Here is an 18,480-nt window from a genome sequence, read left to right as displayed (position 1 = left end):
TGAAGGTTTGAAGGTTACTGTTGCAGAGTGATTCACCCAAAAAGAAACAAGTTCTCCAGTATGGAGGTCTTTTAGGATATTCCATCTAAAAATATAGAATACTATGTTATGATTTCAAAGCTCTAAGCAGATCAGTCAAGAAGGGGTGCGTGACAGACACTCAGTTCAGAAAACTGCTGAGATCAGAAGAGCAAAGAAATCACTAGCCACCATTTCGTTCCACAATGTCAACTCCTTGCTTTTATCTTCAGCAGCCTAAGTAATTTTCTGAGAGTCAAAAGGAGATGGAACTTTTTCCTCTCGTCACCTGGTGTTTGCAGATTGACCTATCTTGATTTAGTCCATTTACCTTCCGTCATGCCATTTGAGGGCACCCCCCGTTTTTCAGCTGCTTTGCATACTTTGAATAATCTTATGACAGAAGCAACTTCTTGATATTTAGATACCTTGACCCCACTATCCATTAGCTTTGGCTTCAAATTTTATTTTGAGTAAAACTGAAAAGCAAACTAACAAAGTGGATCCCTCTTTTCAAGGAAATTCATATATGTAAACCTACATGTAAAATAAAAATGGTATTGTTGTGGTCAGATGCTCTGGAAGGACCTGGAATTTCCCTGCACCCTGTCTTCCTTCACAATTTAATAATAGTTGAAAACCACTGACCCATTCAGTAACCCATTGAATAAGGTCTGAGCTGCTTATTTAGATGTGTCCATAGTTTTATGTGAGAAAAAAAGCAAATTGGGTCCATGGAGAATAGCAAAATGAAGTGTAACAGGGCTGAGGTGACCCAGAAAACATATTTTTTACTTTTCCTTGTCAAACCTATCAATAAAAAGAGAAACAAACTCTCAACTCGAAGTCTCTTGGCCTCCAGCCCAGAATTCCTTTGGATCTATCGTATCATGTTTCTCTTTATGCAGAAGAACATTCACAGGCACTCTTAAGGGAAGTAGACTTCGTGCCTAACTAGAAGCTGGTATTCCTATGAGTTACAGAGATGCTCTGTTTTGTGAAATTGCATGGAACTGATTATTTTTAGAATTATTCTTTTGCTAAGTGCCAAGTTCCACTTCACACCAAGAGCTTCATTCATTCCTCCTCTTCCTTTATTCATTCTTCCTTTCTTTCTTCCTTACATCTGTTCATCGGTCCATCTATCCATCTATATATCCATTCATCCAACTCACTAGATTTGAACGCTTGTCATGCTAGGTGTTGGGAAAATGATGGTGAACAAGACAGAAAGGATGTCTGTTATGCACCTTACAACCAGTGTGGGATAATGTGAATGGGTTATAAATGATCTGAAACTCTTAATAATGTGGATGTGTTTGACTTACTTTCTCCTCCACCATTATCACCATCACCACCAATATTTAGCATCAAAATAACCCCTATTCCAACAAAAATCTCAGTAGGAACTCAGAATATAAACAGAATGTAAGTGCATGGGTCTGGTTGATGACTGAACAACCCAAATCTGGTTAAGCAGCCCAAAACCCCTCTCCTACTGCCTCAAGCTACCTCCTCAGACAGCCAGCTCTGAAAGCTACTGATCTTGGTCTCTGTCTTTGGCCTGACAAGATTTCATATTCTAAGAGTGGTATGTAGCTAGTCTTCATCTGTACTAACGCCCCATCTATAGAGACAACTAAAATTAATGGGTAAATTCATGCTCTCTGCTTCAAAAACAGCAGAGCTGTTAAATAGAAGCCTCTTTTGTCCTTTCAGTTCCTAGTCCTAGAGTTTATAGTCTGGGAGGCACTAAAGGGGGACAGGGCAACGCCCTTGGTTGGATTTTCTCCAACTTATTCCCCAGCTCAGTGTATTTTACCTCTTTGCCCCAGTTGAGGTGCTGAAAACAAAATAACCACAGAAGAACCCTCCCCTAAAAAGGACATCAAAGGGGTGTATACACATACTTGTTTTGAGTGGTTTCTTCAAAATTTGGGTAACTTGAAATTATTTAATCATGCTTAATTTCCTGTAGGGGGAAGGGGAATTTCCATCATAATTTGAGACAAGTGGCAGTTTTGCCTCTGGCAGATTTAAAATGAGAAAAGTGGAGTCTGGGATGCTAAACAGCCCCCTGAATGCACATCTGTGCCCACTGTCTTAATCAGCCTCTTCGTTTGGTTTCCTTTTTTTCTTCTTGTGGCTGTGACAGCCTTGGTGATGCCTGTCCACATGATGCAGTGACATTTGTACAGAGGAAGCCCCATATGCTTTCTCATTTGAATTGTTGTAAAGTACTCAGACCCCTTGCAAATGGCCATGGAGAAAAGCGCCCTAATTCTTATCATAATGTGAACCCCAGGTTTAAGGTTTCTTAGGTGTTTCTACTTACCTACATTGATCCATTATACCTCCATCTCTGTGAATTCCTTATCCTGCTTCCTCTTCTCTTCTCTCTTCTCTAGTACTTTAATTGCTTTCATAGTCAATTCAAAGTCACGAATGAGATTTTTTTTAAAAGTGAATAGTTATTCAGTAATAAAATATTGATATAATGCAGGGGTGAAATTGTCAAGAAATATTTACTTGTCCCTCCCCACAGTGTTAAAATTTTTAATTGTTGAACATAAATGCCTTTGGACTTTGCACATGCTTGCCAGTTTGCCACAGTCCCCACCCTTCTCTGTTGTATGTCACACCAACCCTCCTTTATGTATTTACAGTCTGCTTGTCGACTCAGTCTGGTCCCTTATTAAATTCTAAGGCATTTCCAGTCCACCATTCTTGGAATCACCTGTGTGCAATTTAGAATTCTAGAGTATTACAAGATGTTGCTGCTTTGTAGACGTTTAAGATTAAATGGGAGGAATTGTTAATGCAAATGAAAGATATAAATACAATACTCATTTAAAGAAAGTGGCTAAGGAAAATTAGAGTTTGTACTCAGTGCTGGGAATGGTGTAGGATATCAACCAGTAAATCTTAGTGATTCACAAAGGGAGTCATTAGATTTTGTGTGTAACCTTGCAGATTTGCTTGGGTGGTTGATTTTGACTAATAGAACTTTAGCTTATCCATAGAGTTCTTGGAGCTGTAAAATCACTTGTTGATGGGACCTTTATGTCCATGTCCTCAAGGTTAATCTTTCTTTCTAGTTTATTCCTTGTTCCCTTTTTGCCATGTTTTGTATCTATAGGATGACTATAGTTCTTATGTGGGTTTGGACAAATCTGCTATGGAATCCTCCTTGGTACTGAACCTAGAAGATTAGACTTTGTTTCCCCTTTTAACAAAATCCTCTCTTCTTTATATTTCCTAGCAGATATATGGAGCGATCACTCATTTCAGACTGATCCAGATTTACCACCCGGCTGGAAAAGAATCAATGACATTGCTGGAACCTATTATTGGCACATACCAACAGGAACGACTCAGTGGGAACGCCCTGTCTCCATCCCAGCAGACCTTCAGGGTTGTAGGAAGGGGTCACTTAGTTCTGTCACGCCATCTCCTACCCCAGAGAATGAGGTAAAATGGAGTGTCTTTTAATCACTTAGTAGAGTGGATGTAACTTAACGATTTCTCTTTAGACTCATTGCATCTGCCCCAACGGCCATCAAGGTAAGCATTTTGATTATCACGCATGCTGTATTTGAAACTACTGTAAATGCTTCCTTTTAGCAAATAGTTTTAACACCTTCTTTCAAGGATGTTTGAATTTTTTTAATGATTTTTACTCTCTTGAAACACAATTCCAGGTACCGAAAGTAAGAGGGGCTGATTAATGAGAAGTGGTTAAGATTCCCTGGGGCTCACTGAGGCAATACTTTACTCTGTAGGTGCCATTGCACAGTGCTGGCTCCATAAAATATTTACACACAGAAGAATGTCTCTTGGCCAGACGTGTTATAATTACTGCGTGTCTTATTAGCCTTGGGCTCATTTGATTCTGTGGAGAGGATCTCTGCAAGAATAACCCTTGAGAGTCCTTAAATGCTTAATTTCTATTTTTTTTAAAAGTGAGAGTTTATTTAGCACAAGTGACATTATTTTGGAAATAATTAGCAGCATAAATTCCTGCTATCCCTGAGGAAGAAATCTGGATGTTTAAACAAAGAATTGAGGCATTAAAAAAATTCCACTGTGGTATTTATTAATATAAATATGCCTGCAGTGAACCTTTGTGAATCCTGGTAATGAAATATTCAAGAGAATTACAGTTAGAAGATATCACCATTAAGTAGTGGGAATTTTTGAAAACGGCAGTTTGATTCCCCGCAACTAGGCATCTCTACCTTTGTGTGACCACAGTATTTTGCTCTTTATTTTTTTAAAGATTTTATTTATTTTTATGTAGAAGAACTGGGGTATGGGCCAGAGGTGTGGGAGGTGAGGGGATTCACTAGAGACAGAGTGGGGTGCAGAACAGGCAGATGTAATGAAATATGCTACTGAGGGGAGCAGCGGGCGAGACAGGAGAGGTCTGCTGTGCCATGTGGATTAGCTCCCTGGCTGGGGATCGAACTTGTGGTACAGTGTCTGCTCATAGCTTCATAGTGCTGAGACTTAACCCCTTGCACCACCAGGGAGGCCCTCTTTTGCTCTTTAAACAACCCGTTTTCTTTTACTTTGAGGACATGGAGGGCATTTGGACATCTCTTACCCGCAAAGCTTCTCAATATATTTGTGACTATTATCACCCTTCCCATCTTTAAAAGTAGACATCCTACCCCCTGGGAAATTTCCATTCATTCATTTATTCAGCTTGTGTTAGGTATTCTAGGGGGATAAAAATGAACCACCATAGCCCTGGTTCTTAGGGAACTTAGCATGAAACAGCATCCTCTTCCTAGCCCAGCCTAGGTGCATCTGGCATTTCTCCTTGTACTGCGGAGTGTCCTCCTGGAAGCCACGCTGGCAAGGTGCAGCCTCTGTTCTCACTCTGCACAGATCTTCTCTCTTCCTTGACTGTGTCTCTTTCCTCTTGATTTCTCTATTGGAGTATCTTCCACTCCAGGGCTCCATGTTCCTTTATTGTAACCCTTCCACCATCTTCACCAGCAGGGATGCCACCACAGAATGCCAGGGTGGTCTGATACAGTGTCCATACATTACAGACAGGGAAACTGAGGCACAGAGAGGTAGGCTATCAGGGCAATGCTAGGTCTAAAACTTAGAGTACCTGAATCCTCCTAGGCCAAAGTTCCTCTCATTCACCTTCCCTGGCTAAAGGATTTCAACCTCTTCTTTCTCATTGTCCCAGAGGTGAGGAGATTAGAGTAACTGAAATACCATTCCTGTTCAATGAACCTCTTGTGCTCTATGTATAGGAAAAATGAAGTCCTTTTTACAGCCTGCCTTCTGAGGCTAATGTGTGGGTGTGGTCAAGCCCAAGGAAAGCATCTAGGGTTTATGTAGCTCAGATTTTTGTTTCTTTAATTGATATTGCTGACCTTTATTTCGAGGGTCTGCAAAATGTCTGGGGAAGAATGCAGCTACGGAAACAGCTGGTCCTGGGGGAAATTGTCAGCTTAGCAGAGTCCACTTCTCATCCCTGGGCCTCCTCCTGATGCCTGCTTTTTGTCTCGTGGTCCCCTCTGTTCCTGGCTGCTTTGCACCCCATCCCAGCCACTCCTCAGGGCCCCTTCCAGGCTCTGACTGTGTCTCATGACCCACTCTCCTCTCTTCTTGGGGTCCATTGTTCCTTGCCTGCATCCCTAGCAATCAGCCTCCCCTTGCCATTCATGATTTATCATGACTTTCAGTGAATTTCATCGGTTCCCTTCAAGACACTCCTGTAGCAGGCAAGATGCCATGATCTTCCCATTTAAGAGGAGGGGTAATGGGGACTCAGTGAGTTAAAAAACCACTCAATTGATGTTAGCTGGGGTGGCAACCAGTTCGCTGACTCTCTGGAGCCAGTTCCTGTGCTCAGTCCCAGACTGTGTGAATTTCTACCTTGCTGTTGGCTCTATTGCTCTCCTCTCCTGCTAGCTACACCATTGTGTTCACTAAGTCCTATCCCTCCAGGGAATTTTGTTAACAGGTGTGTATTTCCTTGAAATTTCAGAGAGCGAATGCCTCATTGCCAGCATTTTAATGAACCAGTTGAGATAGATGTCCTTCAGATCAACCTTTCAGTTCTTCACTTAATAGACATTTTCCTCCTGAACATGAGGCCATCTATTAAGACAAAGAACTAAGCAAGTTGAAAAGGCAAAAAATTAAAATCATAGAGCCAAAGGGGTGAGCAGTTAGAGAGAAAAGAAGGGGAAGAGTCCGGGGAAGACCCAGTCGCCTCTTAACCGGGACACGTAGATGCCAGCACAGATATTAAAGCTGAGGCATGAGGGCAATTGAGTGAACTCAGTGCCAGGCTCATGCCTTATCTCGCTGCTCCTCAGAAAACTCTCTTTATCTGTTACTATGGTGATCATTTTCTTTTTACATTTGACAATATGGAAACAGAGGGAAGTGAAGGATCTTGCTCGGGCTCACACACCTAATGCATGGTGGAGTCAAGCTCGGCCAGGGCTTCCAACCTGGGGAGGGGTTGGTGGGTGCCAACACCAATGCCACACTAGGCTTCAGAGCACTGTGTATCAGGGGTATCTGGAAACCTCAAATCTTCATCTCACCCCAAGGGAGAACTGTGTCATAGACCAAGCTTTCCTGAAAATGACGTTGTCTCAGGGGTTAATGACAGTTGAAGAGAAATGATTATTTCTCTGACACCATTTCTTTGATCCCTAAATAGCATCTATTTCAACTACTTTAGAAACATGAGAGAAAGCAAAATGTTAAAGGCGAGAAGAAACTTGTAATATGTCATGTTGGAAATGCATATTTTATTCAGCTTTTTCCTGAGATGGCTTAAAAAAAATCAAATAAATAAGTGCCAAATCTGTCGACTAAGCCTCACTAAAGTGGAGGACAGAAGCCTTCCTTACAGTTTGAAAAATTTATTTTTCACATTCCAAAGTTCACTGGAGAAGTGCTAAGCTCAGCGGATAATATTTCCTCTGCGCATGCCAGCAGTATTTTTGAAAGTTTATAAACTGGCTGGGAAGCATTTGCTGCTGGAATTTGGCCCATGATGATCTCCCCCCAATCCACTGAAACACATCCAAATTACTTGGGTGTCAAATTTTAGAGAGAGGAGGGAGCCATACAAATATTTTTATGAATAGCTGTTGGCCCATAGACATGTCTTATATATCATCTTCCTAACTGAAGGTGTCTCCTGATTGCTTATGAAGTGAGTCAAGAGGAGAAAGTGGGTCTGAAAGCAAGGCAAGGTGGAATCATTTCTTAGGACCGTCATTCTTCTCGATCATAATTCACTGTTCTTGCTGCACTGCTCATGCCGTCTGCAGGAACCCTGAACACTGACGCCCTAGAAGGAGCAAAAATCCATCTATTATGTTAGAAACGGTGGACTTTCATATTCACTTAGAAATAAGATGGCAGCATGAAGGGCCCACTCTCTCATCATTTTACTGAACTTCTTGACCAGATCAAACCGTCATGACATTTCAGGGCTGGAAAGAGCCTTGAAGAAGTGCCTAGGGGACATCGGGCACAATTTCTCAGCCTGGGCACTGGATCACTGGCCAGCGTGATCTCTGGGCTTGGAGAGCATGCTAATCCCTCGGTCCTTCCCCAGGGCACTGAGCTAGAATCTGCAGGGGTGAGGTCTGGGAATCTGCTTTAATCGTAAGCTCCAGGTAATTCTAGGCGCTGTATCAGAGAGCCAGTTCTCTAGGAAATATCTCTGTTTTCATTCCAGTTGTCACTCACTGTTAAATCCCTGGCCCTCACTCTCACATGTCCTGGGAATTGTTGTTCTGATTCCTCCACTTTGAAAGCCTTTCATTCTACCGTGTCTCTTGTAGGGGTAGTACTTAGGGCATGTCAGTCTCCCTCCTCAGTGGGTGGGGACCTGTCATCCTCCACTTATGTCTCCAGCACCTGGCACAGTGACTGGTATGTGGCGAAGGTCAGAGAATGTTCACTGTGTGAAGGAATAAACTACCTTCCTACCTGAGCCCTTAGTTGGACTTGCTGTGATGGCAAAGCCAGCACTATTGATAGATCTGCGGGTATCCTGACTCCCCCCTTTTAGTTTCTACATTGATCTGCTACTCACATAGACTGATTTAACTGCACAAACATTTGTTCTTCTGTTTACTAGGTTTTTTTTTTTTTTTCATTTCTCTGGATTGTGTTCACATGATAAACCATAATTGCATTCTTCTGATATTGTTGCATCCAATAAAATCAAGAAAGAGTTTTTAAAAGAAGGAAAAATATATATACACACATTTATAGATACAATGCTCATTAAAACATTGTTAAGTCTATTCCTTGATATATATTCTAGACTTCTAGATGCTCTGCCCTTTATCATCAAGGCCACATATCTTGAGACTCAAGTCTTTTTTTTTTAATTTTTTAATTTATTTATGCATACAAGAGCTGGGGTACAGGCCAGAGATGCGGAAGGGTGAGAGGTTTCACCAGAGACAGAGGGAGGAACAGAACAGGCAGACTGACTGAAATACACTACTAAGGGGAGCAGTGGGCGAGATAGGAAAGGTCTGCTGTGCCATATGGGTTGCTCCCTGGCCAGCCGAGGATCGAACTCGTGCTGCAGAGGCTGCCGATTGCTTCTTAGTGTGGTGCTTCACCCCTTGCTCCACCAGGGAGGCCCGAGACTCAAGTCTTAATGGAAGGGTATTAAGAAGCATAACTCAAAACACTTTTTACCCCATAGGACCCCAAACTTCTTATCCTCACTAATGGCCTATTGTTGTCCCCATGGAGAACGTAGAGGGTAAGGAAGCTGCCAGTTCCTGGGTAAAGGGCTAAAACACTCTTGGCCTCCAATGGGACGTCTTCGGAGCCCCATCAGGAGGGGGACACCGAGCACAAGAGAACAGAGGCAGGACTTGGACCAGGCTTTACCACAGGCTGTGTTAATTTCAGTTAAAAAGAAAGCTCTCAGGAATCAGGGTTATACAGGTGAATGCCTTAGCAGGTCCACCCTCACACAGCCCCTGCTCCTGGTCAGAACTTCGCACATGGAAAGGGTCATGATGGCGCTGGGTCAGTCCCACCGATGTGCTATCTCTGAGGAGCTGAGACCTTCATGGCTCTTCTAGAACCAGCGCGAACTCTCTAATCAGGGTTATGGGTGCTGCGCCTGGGCCAGGTCAAGACCAATTCTAGGAGAGTACGTGCTCAGCTCCACTCTGCCACCAGGCCAGCCCTCAAGACTGTAGCTGCATGCCCGAAGGTTGTCACCTGGGAGGTCTCTCTCATGGACGATGGTCTCTTCTTACTTTCCTGTCTTTGTGTTGTGCCTTTCTTGAGGCTTATCACTCCATCAGCTTTTTCCTCTCTTACTGTCTTTCTCCCTCAGTTCTTTCAGCTGTCACCCCCACCATCCTTCCTACAGACTGGGGGACTGCAGGCTTCTTGGAGAACCCAAGAATCCATTGGGTTGCCTTAGAAACATTGATTTCCTAAAATGTTGTACTTTGTCTTCTTCATTTAAAAAATGTGATGATAATGGAATATTACTCAGCAATCAAAAAAGATAAACTCATTGCAAATTGCAGCAACATGGATGGAGCTGGAAGGGATCATGCTCAGCTAAATAAGTCAGAAAGAAAAAGAAAAATACCAGATGGTCTCACTCATAGTGGGAATTTAGAAAACCTAAATAAGGGACCAGGAAAAAGACTAATTATAATAAAGTAAAAATTAAAAAAAATGGGGAGGTGGGAATTGTTTGGGGACTATAACTAAGATGAAAATGCATACATTGTGCAAAAATGAAAAATGATGTAACAAATAAATAAAATAAAAAAAGAACACCAAAAGAAATTCAACAGGAGAAAAAAATTTCACAATTTTTCTACATAGGACTTAACAGTCTATTGAAGATCAACATAATTTCAATAAATTCTTGTTTGAAATGATAGAAAAAATTTAAAAAATGTGATGAATAGAATGTAGTTCTTAATATGGGAGACAAATTGTTTTTGTTCTTCATTGCCCTTAATTTAAAAAAAGAAAAGTTATAGTCACTGGTAAAGGAGAGAAAGTTTCTCATGTTTGATATAAGTAAATATTTTCAAATATAGGAGGGGAAAAGGACTTTGGCCTTGTCATAACATAGAATGTAACATTTTTTCTTGCTTGAGTTATATGCTAAAGGGTTTCTTTGGGAGAACCCATGTTATTTTTAAGTTTTTCCAAATTACTCTGTAGGGCCTTTGTTTATTTAAATCTGTAAAAAGCGATTGTTGGAGGTTTGCCAGCTGACTTGTGTTTCCAAGCATGAGAGCTAGATTCCTATAGTCTTACAACTCTAATTAACTTTTACTTTACAGGGGACCCTACACCTAAAGAATAAATAGATTTTAAAAATTTAAACCACGTGCTTGCAGGAAACCATCTTAATGAAATGCTAATGGCTTTTCTGAATCCTTGATTTAAAAATACTCTCCTTCTACCCTCTCCAGCCCCAACACAGTGCTTCTTGAGGAAAATTTATGATTTCAGATTCTTTTTGTCAGACATCCACCCTTTTCTTTTTAATTTTCTCAAGAGACAATTATCTTGAGTCTTCCTAATTCACCATCTGATATCCTTCTTCAAATGAAAAACAAATATCACTCACATGTAAACAATGATGATGATTTGGGACCAAATAGACTTGGGTTTTTGTTTTGTTTTGAAAAGAAATTCTAGCATGCCATTTTATTTTGTATTTGATATTTCAGGTCCTTATCATGCGTATTTATCAACACCCTTACAATGGTCTTTCTGCACCTTGCTGGGTCACTGGCCTCTTTGAAAATGTGACAAATGTTGGATATTTTTCTCCCCAGGAAAACACATGCACAAACCTTACACATTTCAGGGGTTCATAGGTACCCTCAGCTGAGGGATGAGACTGTCCTGTGTTTTTACTCTTTTCCTCAGTGGAAGCTACTCACTGCTTTCGGGGGCTGAGTAAGGAGAGGGCTGCGACATTGGCAGCATTCCTGCTTTTTTTTTTTTTTTTTTTTTTTAAAGATTTATTTATTTATTTATTTATTTATTTATTTATTTATTTATTTATTTATACAAACACTGGGTACAGTCAGAAGCGCGGGAGGGTGAGAGAATTCACCAGAGCCAGAGCGGGGAGCAGAGCAGGCAGAAGGACCGAAGTACACTGCTGAGGGGAGCAGCGGGCGGCAGGAGAGGTCTGCGCGCCATGCGGGACCCTCCTCCGGTGGCCGGGGAGCAGCTGGGGATTGAACCAGCGCTGCAGAGGCTGCGGGCAGCTTCGCAACCCAGCGCTCAACCGCTGCGCCACCCGGGAGGCCCATTCCTGCTTTTTTTACTCAATAAAACATTAATATATCATACTCAGTGAGAGAGATTATTTAAAAAATAATAATAATAATTAAGTGTTCTAAGTTCTTACTTATTTTGAAAAACTGCAGTTCAGTTGCTTGTGTCAAAAAAGCAAACTGCCTCCCTGGTGGTGCAAGGGGTTAAGACGCAACCTATGAAGCTATCCGCAGCCTCTGCAGCATGAGGTAGATCCCCGGCCAGGGAGCAACCCACATGGTGCAGCAGCAGACCTCTCTTGTCTTGCCCACTGCTCTCTCAGCAGTGTATTTCAGACAAAGCGCCTGTTCTGTTCCCTGCTCTGTCTCTGGTGAATCCTCTCACCCCCCACACCTCTGACCTGTACCCCAGTTCTTGTATGTATAAATAAATAAAACTAAAAAAAAAATTGCTGAACAAATATAACATGCAGTAATTCTTTGGAAAAAAAAAAAAAGAGGGCCTCCCCTGGTGGCGCAGCGGTTGAGCGCTGGGCTGCGAGGCTGCCCGAAGCCTCTGCAGCGCTGGTTTGTTCCCTGGCCGCAGGCAAGGGTCCCACAAAAAAAAAGCGGGGTGCAACAACACCACCTGTGCAGTTGTGATGCTGGATCCAAATTTGCAGTGATTTGGCTCAGCTCTCCTAGGCCCCTAGAGTCATCTAAGCATGTTTTTCAACACATAGGACCTTTAAACAGTGTTCTACTTTGAGTGGCTTTTAAAATTGTATTAATATTGTGAACAAAAGTCCTGGGTCAGTATCCCTTCTCATTTTCCAATAACTTAAGTTGTAAAGTTACTTCATTGAAGTTTCCATTATTGAATCATTATCTAAGAAAGTAGATTTACTTATCAAGTCTGTGGAAAAAATTCACAAGGATGCCCCTGGGTTTTATTATCTTCATTTGTTTCTCCAAATCTTGGATGAAAAATATTTTAATGTTCACTCAATATGGTAGACAGAAAAACACATTTCCTTATTATCTGAGATGAAAGAAAAGAGGATTTAGATGCAAAGGTCTATGGCAAGAGTTCTACCAACAAAGCAGGGTTTTATGCTTTGTCCACAGATATGGTTAAAAGATGATTTTTGTGATCAAATATTAAGTTGTGAAGAGGTTAATGTGGCAAGGAAATGGAGCTTTTAATGAATTAGGAGAAGTCACATTAGATTGTTTAGAGCTATTAAGTCTCAGCAAGATGTTGATGTCCTTGCTAACGTCTTCCCCTGCATTGTTCTTTTTTTTGTTTGTCTAGTAAGTGAAAATAATTTGACCCCCAGCTTTATGTGTGTGTGTGTATATATGTGTGTATAAAAGATACATATATTTATACCTTTAGCCGTGGACATTCCCAGCTTTCAAATTCAACACATTACAATTATTATCCTTAATTCTCCCCTACCTCAAGAAAACAGATCTGCTTGGTTAATAGAAGAGAAAAAGGTCACTATGGAATTAGATATTCATGTCATATTTCAAAGCACAGTTTGCTTTAAGACATGTTTAGAAAAAAAACTTCATTGTGGGCTAATAATGTTCAGTAGTCACTTGTTTTGATAAATAATTATCGCTCCATCATGTTCCTCCTGCCCCTGTCTTCAAGTGGCAATCTAGATCTAGAGAGAATGTGTTAACAAGTTGCTGTTAGAGTGAATTTGTTCCCTAACCCATCCTGTGAATATTAATGCTAACAACCATGTCTTGTGTTTTTTTTTTTCCTTTCCTTTCTATTTTTTTTTCAATCAATGTGCTTTTTCCTATGTGAATAATTATATGTCTAGAAACAGCCATGGAGTGATTTTGCTGTTCTGAATGGGGGAAAGATTAATAGTGACATTTGGAAGGCAAGTATCCTGTTAGATTTCAGATCACTTAATATTTTGTCCTTTTTGCATGGCTGTGGCTGTATTGTTTTTCCTTCTTTGTGACTATCATGCATTCTGCAGGGACGTTGTAATGGGGCTTCTTGCTAGGCATCACTGGTTCACACACATGTTGCCTTTTTTGGAGTCTCTCATTATGACTGACTTCAGGCTGATTGCCCTAGACTCCCCATTGTCTTGTAAGACTGGGCGCTAGCACAGATCTGCATCCAGCAGCCCTTGCATGCCTTCCCCTGCCTAAGCTCACGTGTACTCTCTGTCCATACGGGAGGACTTCTCTGCCCTTTGGTATTTGGAATCGTATTATGGGCCCTTTCTCCATTAACGGAGCTCTGTTTTCCCCTAGGATTTGCATGCAGCCACAGTTAACCCAGACCCCAGTTTAAAAGAGTTTGAGGGAGCAACCCTGCGTTACGCATCTTTGAAACTCAGGTAGGACACTGGAAGGATTTGCTCTAACTGGTGGCTTTATGTAGCTGGATTTGCAATAAAATTCTAAGCTCAGTTTTCTGTTTTTCTTTCTAGAAATGCCCCACATGCTGATGATGATGATTCTGGTAGCATCAACAGTGACCCAGAAGCCAAGGTTTGTAAGAAATGTGCTTTCAGCTACCAGGTTATAATCATGCCTCAAAGTAATGACTTTGGACAATAGCCCAGTTTTTATAAACCATCAACTCAAAGTTACATAATAAGTAATTATCCCTCGATCTTCTTGCCTTCCTAATCTCCCCAACAAAGTCAGTCCCCAGGCCATGTTAGTTGTGAAAGGACTTCTGTAATCATCAAGGCTCTGCTTGTATCTCACTACATCAGTTCTTTACACAAGGTACTAAGTCAGAATTATTGTTCCAATGGGTGGACTTGAGGAGCTTTTATAGCTAGATCAGGCACTGCCGTGTAAAACAATGGAAAGAGCCACTGAAAAGACAGTAGAAGGCCCTTCCTACTCACCTCCTCCTGGGCACCCTCACACCCATGCTGGGTGAAACCATCCCTGTATAAAAAGAGTTTTTGGTGATGGAAAGTGAGCAAGAACTTTGGCTTCTGACTTCTGCTGGGGTAGCAACAGGGTGAGCGTTATGGGCATGCTGCCAGCATGTATACACAGCCCTGCACTGAGAACCAGGGCCCCCTTCTTTGGGATTAATGCTGCATGGTTGCTGTTTTGAAATGCTTCATAATTCTGTCTTAGACTTTGTGGTTTGTCGATGAAGGCCAATGGGACAGTGGAGCATACCCCAGGGGGCTGGAGCCTTGGCTTATGCATAGTCTTGTCACTTCACTACCTCCCTACACAGTTCTTGGTAAACCAGGCCTGCTCAGGCCTCTGTTCTTGCCCCCACTGGTGATACTGCTACTGCCCTTCACCTCCAGAGGAGCTGAGACTGGGGGTGGGGCATACCCCATGACTTCTCAGAAAGCAGCATAGTACGGCATAGCGTGTTGTATTTATTGTCTTAGCTTTATTGCATTTCATCGATATTGTGCTTTTTGAAAATTGAAGATTTGTGGCAGTTCTGCATCAAGCAAATCTATCAGTGCCATTTTCCCAACTCCATAGGCTCCCTTTATGTCAAGTTTTGGTCGTTCTTGTAGTATTTCAACTTTTTTCAGGAATCGACTCTCTATAAATGGAGTAACAAACAAAGCTGGAATGGAAACCTACCTGTTTGGTGACCTGTGATCTTTGACGTTGCTGTAGTGATTGTTTTGGGGGCACCGCATACCACACCCTCATAACACAGTGAACTTGATAAATGTGTGTGTTCTTACTGTTTTACCAACAACTAAATGTTTCCCCACATCCCTCCTGCTCCTCCAGCCTCCTATATTCTGAGATGCTGAAGTTGGGCCAATTAACCCTGTTTCAGTGGTCTCTTAAGTGTTCCGGGGAAAGGGAGAGGCCTATTTCTTTCAATTTAAGTCAAAAGCTAGAAATGATTATGCTTAGTAAGGAAGACATGTCCCATGCCAGAATGGGAAAGCTGGGCCTCTTGCACCAGACAGTTTGCCAAGTTGTAAATTCCAAGGAAGAGTTCTTGAAGTTAAAAGTGCTGCTTCAGTGAACATATGAATGATAAGACATGAAAGAGTGTTATTGGTAACAAGGAGAAAGTTTTAGTGCATAAAAGGTCAAACCAGCCATAACCTTCCCTTAATTCAAAGCTTACCCTAGAGAAGGGTCCTAATTCTTTCCAACTCTATGGAAGTGTAAAAGGTAAGGAAGGTGCCAAATGAAAGCTAGAAGCTAGCAGAGGTTAATTCATTAGGTTTAAGGAACGAAGTCCTCGGTATAACATTAAAATACAAGGTAAGGAAACAAGTGTTGATATCAAGGCTCCAGCAAGTTATCCAGGAGATCTAGCTAAGACAACTGATGAATATGGCTACACTAAACAACAAAATTTCGATATAGATGAAACAGTTTTCTATTGGAAGATGCCATCTAGGACTTCCATAGCTAGAGGGAAGTCAGTACCTGCCTTCAAAGCCTCACAAGAGAGACTGAGTCTCTTGATAATGCAGCTGATGGCTTTAAGTTGAAACCGGTGCTCATTCAACACTCTGAAATTCCTGTGGCCATTAAGAATCATGCTAAATCTACCCTGCATGTGATCTATAAATAGAAGAACAAGCAAAGTTCAAAGGACAGCATATCTGTTGACAACATTGTTTACTGAATATTTTAAATATTAATATTTTAAGATTCTTCTAAAAATACTGGAAATGCACCTGGTCACCCAAAGGTCTGATAGTGACATATAAGGAGATTTATATTGTTTTCATAACTGCTAATGCAGCATCCATTCTGCAGCCCATAGATCCAGGCATTGAGAAGAGACATATGCCATAAGGCTATCTCTGCCACAGAGAGTGATTCCTCTCATGGATCTGGGCAAGGTCAAATTGAAAACCTTCTGGAAAGGATTCTAGATGCCATTAGAAATATTTATGATTTATGGGAAGAGGTCAAGATATTAACATTAGTAGGAGTTTGCAAGAAGAGACCCAAAGGCTGACAGAAGAAAGGAAAATGCTGTATGTTTTAACACTTTTTACAGCAATGAAGTATTTTTTAATTAAGGTATGTACATTTTTCCCCAGTTTTTTTGGGCAAGAGGCCCTGCATTTTCATTTTGCATATTTCATTTTCATTTGCAAATTATGTTGCTGGCCTGGAAACTCCCCATCATAGACTGTATCTTGTCCTCTCCAACCTCCTTCCCACATTTCCCTTCCCTCCCTATACAGTGGAGATGAAAGAGAGCCTTCCAAATCCTTTTATTTATTTTTTTTTTTTATAGAGGCATGTTTTTTATTTATTTATTTATTTGTTCGTTTGTTTCGTTTATACATGCACTGGGTACAGTCAGAAGCGCGGGAGGGTGAGAGAATTCACCAGAGCCAGAGCAGGGAGCAGAGCAGGCAGAAGGACCGAAGTACACTGCTGAGGGGAGCAGCGGGCGGCAGGAGAGGTCTGCGCGCCATGCGGGACCCTCCTCTGGTGGCCGGGGAGCAGCCGGGAATCGAACCGGCGCCGCAGAGGCTGCGGGCAGCTTCGCAACCCAGCGCTCAACCGCTGCGCCACCGGGGAGGCCCCACCAAATCCTTTTATATTTTGTCTGAATCCCAGACCAGATCTGTGGCTGTGAATAAAAGAGCAAAGAGGCTCCTTTTGTAGTTAAGTGGGAACCATCACACTGCTTCAAGCCCGTGGCTCCTTCACCGGAAATGGCTGAGTTGCCATGGGTTGTCTAACATTTGAGGAGGTGTGGACTTTTACCCCTAAATCATATACAGTGTTGAAAACCAATGTGACATCAATTAAAAAAAAAAAAAACTAGATGAAGCACTCAGCATCCGTCTCATACAGTCTGGTAGGGTAAAGTCACTTTCCAGCCAGTGGCATTTTGCACAAGTCCTTGGGTTGCTGCTAACACGCTGGCCTTTAAAGATAAATTTTATGGCAAGGAATGGAAGCACTCAGAACCAGGGAGGTGGGCTGTGAATAATTTGCTCTGCTACCAGGTGTTTTACAAGGGCTATCAGCAAAGACTGAAGGAGGAGGGGTGAATGGCAGGCAGCTGCGTCTTTCTACCCCCAGAAGGGCTGGGGCAGTGATGACTCTAAAGCCAGGTGTGAAATTGATAAGAGTGGACAGGGAGTGTGATTCCTGGAATGGAGAAGGAATTGATAACAGGGCTGGAAGGCCTGGTTGAAATATTACCATAGTCAGTGCTTTCTCTTTTTCCTCCCAGCTCAGTGCTGACTGAATTCCTTATCTGCCCCCTTTCTGCTGCCAGCCTGTCTGTTGCACCTCCTATAATGAATTTGTTCCTGTTGATAAGGAGGCTCAGCTTTATCATAAGTACCTGAAGCCATACTGAGTTCTAAACAAAAAAAGCATGTGTGACATATTATTTATTTTATGACCTACTTTGTCCCATACGAGAGCCTGGAAAACTTTCATAAGAGCAAATGTTTCTTTAAAGAAAAAAAAAAATGCAGGAAGTGTCAGGGAAGAGCCAGTGCACCTGTCTGCTCTGGGACAATAGGCTTTGGGACAGATCTGCTGGGGAAGGAAAAAACCCAGCTTTGCAGATCACAGGACTCTGCACACTCAGAGGGGTCCTTTCTGTGCCTCTTGGTGATCACTGACATGGAGCCTTTGAGAGGGAGCAGTGTGAACCCTGGAAGCACACCTCGGAATCTTGAACAGTCTTTTGCAAACTACAAATATTTCTGACAACCCCCCTGCGGCCCTAGACTCCAAAGGTTCCCCATACTGTAGAAGGCCAGTCAGCATGGAGGACCCCATGTTGGGAGGGGCAGAGAGTTTCAGAACCTGCTCTAAATGATCATAATGTGTCATCAGGCAAAAGCATCCCAGTTCATAATGGAACATAACAGGCTTTCTAGTGCTTCATTATAAAATAATTGTAGCAATATTTACTGAGCGCTGACTTTTTGCCAAGCTTGGTCCTCTAAAGATAGTATTCCTATGACTCTCATCCCCCCAAATTTAGTGGGCCAAGTATTACCTCCATTTTGTAGGAGAGGCCAGCTGAGGCATAGAAACTGAAGTTTACTCCCTGCAGCCAGTAAGTTGGAGAGTCAGGATTTGAATCCCAGCCATTTGGTGTCCAGGCTCACTTGACTGTCGAAAGAAAATTCTCAGTAAGAGTTTGAAGGAGGGGCCACCATCCAATCAGGTGGTCAGTGGCTTCAGTAATGTTCCAAAT

The 18,480-nt window shown here is 42.1% G+C and overlaps 1 protein-coding gene across 11 annotated transcripts in view; it reads left to right on the top strand.

Moving 5' to 3' along the window:
- Positions 1 to 18,480, top strand: part of APBB2 (amyloid beta precursor protein binding family B member 2) — a 359,532-nt gene that overhangs the window by 249,529 nt on the left and 91,523 nt on the right. For 7 of the 11 annotated variants that reach the window (XM_054688336.1, XM_054688339.1, XM_037530236.2 and 4 more), the window contains 4 exons: positions 3,281 to 3,489; positions 13,133 to 13,195; positions 13,581 to 13,666; positions 13,760 to 13,820. In XM_054688336.1, the coding sequence (XP_054544311.1) occupies positions 3,281 to 3,489; positions 13,133 to 13,195; positions 13,581 to 13,666; positions 13,760 to 13,820 (419 nt within the window). The remainder of the gene's footprint in view (positions 1 to 3,280; positions 3,490 to 13,132; positions 13,196 to 13,580; positions 13,667 to 13,759; positions 13,821 to 18,480) is intronic. The other 4 variants (XM_054688343.1, XM_054688342.1, XM_054688340.1 and 1 more) reach the window with 3 other exon arrangements.

This window comes from Talpa occidentalis, unplaced genomic scaffold (genome assembly GCF_014898055.3).
Source record: "Talpa occidentalis isolate TD23 unplaced genomic scaffold, MPIMG_talOcc4v2.1 talOcc4.6, whole genome shotgun sequence".
Taxonomy (NCBI): Eukaryota; Metazoa; Chordata; class Mammalia; order Eulipotyphla; family Talpidae; genus Talpa; species Talpa occidentalis.
This window is presented reverse-complemented; position numbering and strand designations above follow the sequence as displayed.